General features: G+C 43.2%; 1 protein-coding gene across 1 annotated transcript; it reads right to left on the bottom strand.

Annotated features, from left to right (window-relative positions):
• Positions 1 to 559: 559 nt before the first annotated feature.
• hsd11b1la (hydroxysteroid (11-beta) dehydrogenase 1-like a) lies at positions 560 to 6,272 on the bottom strand. Its single transcript, XM_068591555.1, has 6 exons — positions 6,166 to 6,272; positions 3,499 to 3,629; positions 3,094 to 3,297; positions 2,898 to 2,991; positions 1,309 to 1,474; positions 560 to 1,200 (listed from the first exon to the last, which is right to left on the bottom strand). The coding sequence occupies exons 1-6, from the start codon at positions 6,248 to 6,250 to the stop codon at positions 1,017 to 1,019; spliced, it is 864 nt and encodes a 287-aa protein (XP_068447656.1). The 5' UTR covers positions 6,251 to 6,272; the 3' UTR covers positions 560 to 1,016.
• Positions 6,273 to 6,488: the final 216 nt, after the last annotated feature.

Genomic DNA, 6,488 nt, shown 5'->3' with positions numbered 1-6,488 from the left:
GTCCCGCTCCGTAGGAAGTCTGCGACGCCCACTGTGGCCGACTTTGGAGAAGAGGGAGCCGAGTGAGATAGAGAAGAATGGAGATGGAGTGGAAACCAGGGTGAGGAGAACAGTGAAGACAGGAAAGGGATTAAAGGTGAGGATTGATATGGTGATGGGGGTTTAAAAAAAAACACACACACACAAAAAAACAATAAAAAACAGATGAGTCAATCTGTGAATACTGGGAGAAAGATAAAGAATGATTTCAAACCAATTTACCACAACACCATCAAATGCAAGATAGTCGGCTACTGAGGATTTTTTTCTTTTCTTCTTTTCCACAAAGAAAGGACAAAGTAATGTGACTTCACTACTTTGGCACTACTGCCATCATGTGGACATTTACAGTACTACTTGATGCTGACCCACGATTCTCAAGGTGTTGAGTGTGTTTGATTTGTATAAGTCTGTGTGACTAAATGCTTTTTGTATATTTGCATCACAATCATTGGATAAAGGCAGGTTAGAAAATCTTGTTTTATTTTGTTGACATATTAGAATCAATTGGATATGTCTTTGTATTCACTCGCGATTCTCTCCTCGTTTTCAGGAATATGACGTTGTAGAAATCGGGCCGTGAATGAATATATGAACAAACCTCACTTTAAAAACCTTCAGAACAAAGACAGGAATAAAACTGGAAAGTTTGGTCTGTGCAAGTGCTACTATAGTGGAGATTCAAGTATGAGAAACAGTCCTTTAAAGATATGCAATACATAATTCCATACATTTTAAAAGACACTAAAGGTGAATGAGGTAAAAAAAAAGAAAAAGAAAAAGAAAGAAAAGTGTAGCCACTATGACACTTCTCCTGATTCCTTACAGTTTTCAAGTTGTCTTAAATATCATGAATAAATATATAAATGAGGTGTTATCTTATGCTAACTTTAGTGATTTAGGACGAAGCCACAGATGCAAACATGTTGGGTGTTTTCTTTCCACGAGTACTCCATAAAACACAGGATCAACATTGCTCATGGGGTGTAGGTGTACGAGTTCTGGATGACATAGTTTGTGATGGAAGGGAACCAGTCTTTGCTCAGAGTCACGATGTGGGTGAACCACGGGTAGAAGAGCTCCGGCTGTCTCGTGGCTCCCGTCATGATGATGTTCAGCGCTGCGTCTGCGGAGGGGTAGGCCGGTACGTTGGTGTATCCCCTGCAGGAGACCGAAAAACACCGCCGTCAACCACTGTGAAAAGCAGTCGGCAACACGATGCCGAAGACTTTGCATCGGCGAGACACTTTGCATTAGGACTTGACTGACCTGACTTTATCCATCGCCGAGTCCGTGTCAATGAGCCCCAGCGTGCATATGGAGATGGACACGTTGCTTTTCTTCATTGCCAGCTCGTGGTGAAGGGCTCCGAAGAAACCGTTCAAGGCAAATTTTGTTGAGGAATACGGCACCACGAAGGGACTGGGCATTTTACCTGTGAAGCAGTTGGATGTCAGACATATAACCTATTGTTGCCTCTTTTGTCCCTTAATTTATGACATTCACAGGTTTAATATATTGTGGATAAGTTCATGATTACAAATTGGAAATCAGTTTACATTTCAGTCCAAAATGTTTACAAGTAAGGACACACTTTACTGGTGGATGCACAACTCATCTAAGGAAGCTCAAATCCTTCTTATGGTTGCGTGGTGCAAGTCCCGCCCTCAAACGCAGACCAGCCAATCACAGAGTAACATCAGCCAGCTCCGACCTGGGTCAGACGACTAACTGGCTCTGCTACGCAGACTTTAATGCAGTCATTTCAGATTTGTCTTCATTCAATTGCTGCTTTTGTTGATTTGGGAGGAGATGTGAGTTTATTAAACGTCGTGTTCCTCCGTAATGAACCTGTGGAGCCAACATTAGCAGTGTACAATCACACCAACACCTAGGGAGCACTTCTATGCTACGCTAGCTACTGAAAGTCTGTGCTGTTAATGATGGTAACCGGCTTTACAGGAACCGTTATGTTCCTTAATTGAATTGGTTCATGTTTCAAATGCCAGAAAGGTTCACATTAACGCTGTAATCTGTAGGCTTTAGCTTCTTTATCTTCATACCAAGTGTTCTGTGCTGAAATCAGTCTGACATGCATATTATAGACCCCTGTGGCTTCTTCTCTCTTGAATCACTTTTTGTTTTCTCAAATCATTTATAATATTTACAGTTCGTGACAGTGTGGGCACCATGGTCACACAGCTGTGACGGCTGGGAGGAGTGTGTGGGGTGAGGTATACAGCAAGGGTCGATCCTCTATTAGTCTGTGGGACTAATAGAAGATTATGTTATTTTATTAACGCATCAGGAAAATACTGAATAGCCTGTCATCATTCTACAAAACGTCCCACGACAAGGTCCATGTCGTAGCTATCGCTGGATCTCGTGATCCTATCACACGATGTTCTTCAGCATTGTTCAGTCCGTCATATAAAAGTGTGCGTATATCTTTCTCTGAGCACTCTGAGGAATCCTAAAGGAGACTCTGTTCTTTAAAGTCCGAAGAAAGAAATGAAAATTTGAACAAAGCTCGCTGCTGCACGACCACGTGATGAGATCAAAAGATCCAGAACCGCTCCTGAATGTTGAGTCGTTGAACTGCTGGTCAAGAATGAGCTTTGAACATGTTTTTGTCAACTAGTCTGGTCTTAAAGTATTTTTTTGATTGTCGTTTAGAAGCCCTTTCATATGAAAAAGGGCTATACAGCGTATTGATATATTACCAATAATATAATCATTTCAATAATGAAGCCAAAACCCGACATTGTTTGTCACCGCTGGGTGAAAACGACATTCGACCGCATACGTTTCACAGTTTGCCTTCATCAACGTGCGTAAACACGATGTGGCAGACTTACCTAAAAGCGATGAAACAATCACCAGAGCTCCTTTACTCTGCTCGAGGGAAGCCAAAGCTCTCCAAGCCATCTGAGTGTAGCTGAAGAAGTTGACCTTTGGAAAGCGCACACACACACACACACACACACACACAGGATCAGTGCATTCCCCTCGTTCCCATGTTGCCGACAGACCTTCAAAAGGGCGGCGCTGTACCTTCATCAGCCACCTGGTGTGATCCACGTCTCCCTCCCACATGCTGAAGGGGCTCGGGCCGATGTGGTTGAGGACCAGGTAATCCAACCCGCCGAGGTTTTCCATGGCAAAGTCCACGGCTTTGTTGGGATCGGACTCGCTGGCCATGTCCGCCGCTATGTAGAGAGCTTTCTGGGCTCCCAAACGCAGACATTTCTCTGCCACCTACAAGCAGCGATGAGACCGGAGGGATCCAGTAGAGTAGCAGAGAAGAGGATAAAGGAAACAAAAGATTGTGTGTTATTAACCGCAAGCATGATGTCATCTGTCTGGACTGTCTCGCTATATGATGAACTATTAGCTCTTATTGGTATATACACGCTGCTTTGCTTCAAAGTCCATTTTCAAAATGTTGAGTTCGCTGACCTGCTGTAACACTTTCTCCCTCCTCGCTGTAATTACAATCTGGGCCCCAAATCTGGCATAGTGGTACGCCATCTGTTCACCAATGCCCGTACTGGCCCCGGTCACCAATACCCTCGCACCTCTGAGAGATTCTGGAAGGAGAAAGAAACACAATTGGGTTGATTGAAATGAAGAAACATGTTCATTTGAGTGCCACCGCGACAGCGACAACTTGTTTTTCATATCAACTTGGTGAATATTCATTTCTGTGTGGGGATTTCAAATAATTATATCGAGTTTTGAAAGTGTTTCGATGGCTTTGAACTTTTGTCCTGACGTGTGTAATCTGTAAACCCACGAGCCCGTTCTATCTTGAACATAAAGACTCAAGGGTCCTTTATTGTCGTCCTGCAGCACGCGGTTGCGCAACGCCTGCTGTTGTATTCCAGTTCCACTTCTTAACATGAAGAAAAGTGTGCCGAAACTAAAATGTTCAGGTGGTGCATCAGGTTGAATGTGAACATCAGCAACAAACACGATCAAAGTCCTCGACCGGCTGTTTTCAGCGGAAAGGGCTTTTAAAACACCAAAAGGGCTCTTTAAACATTACACGATGACACTGAGCCCGGAGATATAGCTTCGTCCTGCACTTTTTAAGAATTTTAAGAAGGAAGCACGAGTCTCCTGAGTTTCCAGGATCGTGCATCTGCATGAAGAGGATGTGGACTGTTATCATGCAAAGGGCAATACATGTAATCTAATCTTAATTGAGAGTATCTACATCAAGCCGTGTTATCAGCCGTGGTAGTTTGACACAATGTCGCAATTGTTGAACGCACACTAGCCCGTTGACTCAAGCGAGGTGATTTTATGGTTTGCGGACACTGGACCGTACACTGCTTCCTCACAGCGAAGAGGAATGCTCGGTCACAAGCGGAAAGCGTGTCAGATTATCACTAATTACTCTCGTAATTTCTGCCCCGGGGAGCTTTAAATTCATACACAAGTATTTGGGGCGAACGTCCCGCCGCTGTCGCATGACGGGTTTGCACGGTCCACATTCAAGACGGCACTGTGCGGTTCATCAATACAATATCGATACTGTGATTACAAATGGTATGGTCACCATGTTGTAAATTGGACGTGGGTCATATTTTTGTAAACGTCTTAATGTCTGCCTATCAGATTACCTTGAGCTACGTACAGATTCAATTTCTTTAGGTAGGGTGCAGATTCCAGTAGCACTTCAACCAATGGACTCCTTCTAATGTTCAATGTATTGGGTTGTGGAAGATTTTGCGTTAAATAGACGCATTAAGGTTGCATTAGAGAGATGCATCCAAACGGTTCTGGAAAGGTTGAATGCACATTAGCAGACAACGGACTTACTTAACATCTCTTTTTTGTTTTAAGAGAAGAAAAAAAACACAGTAAATTCTGCTAAATCTGCTAAATTGGCCAGTTAATGTTCTCTACGGTGGAGGTGTAGTGGAGAGCACTTTCGAAGAACTGATCAGACAGTTTATGTGGGCTTTGGCTGTCTGGGGACATGCAGGTTTGGTTAATTGTTGACTCTAATTTGTCTGTATGTGCATGGTTGTCTCTTTCACTATGTGTCATGTGATAACCTGACGACTTGTCAGGGTGCACCCTGCCTTCATCTTACGTCACCTGGGATCGACTCTGTTTACCCCAAAGAGGATAAGCGCTCACAGATAATCTGCCACTGCACGGTGTTTCATCAAGCTAATTTGCTGACACAACTATAATATGTACTCTTATTTGAAATATCACAACGACAAAAAACATTTCACAGAGAGGTTTAAAGAAACTTTCAACAGAATAAACAGTGCGTCGCCACTTTCAATGATAAAAAGACATTTAAAAAAAACAAACAAGGCAGATCAAATTATAATAACGCAAAAGGTCACGGGCACAGGGGAGGCAGAGACAGTCAAAGGGAATAACATCTGATGAATGCAAATACATAAAGCATAAATAAAAGCGTATATAAAACATTCACAAAAGCTTACACAGATGCAAAGGTTTTTAGACGACATATAAATAGCTAGAGACTGGGAGCAGAGCTCAGAGGTGTCGAAATCCTTTTGTCCCGATCACGCGTCCAACCGGTTTAAACAATACGGAAGCCTGAGTGCAGGTCACCGAGTGCAGGTTACCGGAAACCGGTTGGTCGAGTCCCGTCCGTCACGCGCACCTGCTTCTGGTCACCATGCACTTTATATACGTACGTCTTTACGTTAATGCTCCCACCGTGTGGCGTATACGTGTGTACTTCTATCTTGCGTTTCCTTCAAAGAATACGATGATAAACAAACAACCCACGTCATGGGTGCAACACAGTGCGAGACAAAAATCACGTCGGGAATAAATAAAAGCATAAAAAAGCACCACTTTATAGGTCAGCCGTTGATGCACAGGAATTAATTGGAATATCGAGCCTGGAAGTAATTTCTATAAAAAAAAAAAACTTTTCCGTATATGGACTTTATTATGTAACAGCAGCAAGCCAATGCATTTTTCTTTTCTTTTTTTGAAGCAAACCTCGCAAACTAGACGTGTTGGTCGTGTTAACCTTTCCAGTCAACATGACATTACACAAACTTTAGATAAGTCTACTGTGTGTGTGTGTGTGTGTGTGTGTGTGTGTGTGTGTGTGTGTCTTACCTGGATCAAAACGGGGTGCAGTCCACTTGACAGCCAGGAAAGCAACACACGTCGCAGTTAAGAGGATTTTAGTGAAAGTTCCCATTTTTGTGAACTTGTTGGTCAAGTTATTTTTTGTGTCAGCGACAATTCCACTTTCCACAGCTGCCTGCGCGGGTAATATTTATCTCCCCCGTGCACGCATTCCTCTTAGCGTGTGTAAAGGGGGCGTGTTGTTCGGATAAAGGCTTTATTGAACACATGAATCTGGCCATGCTTTTGACCGCCTGTGGGCGGGTACTGCTAACCAATTGGATGATGTCCTGTTATTACATGTCAATTAC

This window comes from Clinocottus analis, unplaced genomic scaffold (assembly GCF_023055335.1).
Source record: "Clinocottus analis isolate CAN_PGR_092001 unplaced genomic scaffold, fCliAna1.0.p SCAF_25, whole genome shotgun sequence".
Classification (NCBI taxonomy): domain Eukaryota; kingdom Metazoa; phylum Chordata; class Actinopteri; order Perciformes; family Cottidae; genus Clinocottus; species Clinocottus analis.
The sequence above is the reverse complement of the archived record's forward strand: the minus strand, read 5'-3'. Positions and strand labels throughout refer to the sequence as shown.

Coding starts and splice junctions, on each gene's coding strand:
- hsd11b1la (XM_068591555.1), bottom strand. CDS start 6,250: ATGGGAACTTTCACTAAAATCCTCTTAACTGCGACGTGTGTTGCTTTC. Junction 3,630..6,165: donor TGCACCCCGTTTTGATCCAG/GTAAGACACACA, acceptor TTCTCCTTCCAG/AATCTCTCAGAGGTGCGAGG. Junction 2,992..3,093: donor ACACCAGGTGGCTGATGAAG/GTACAGCGCCGC, acceptor CGCTTTCCAAAG/GTCAACTTCTTCAGCTACAC.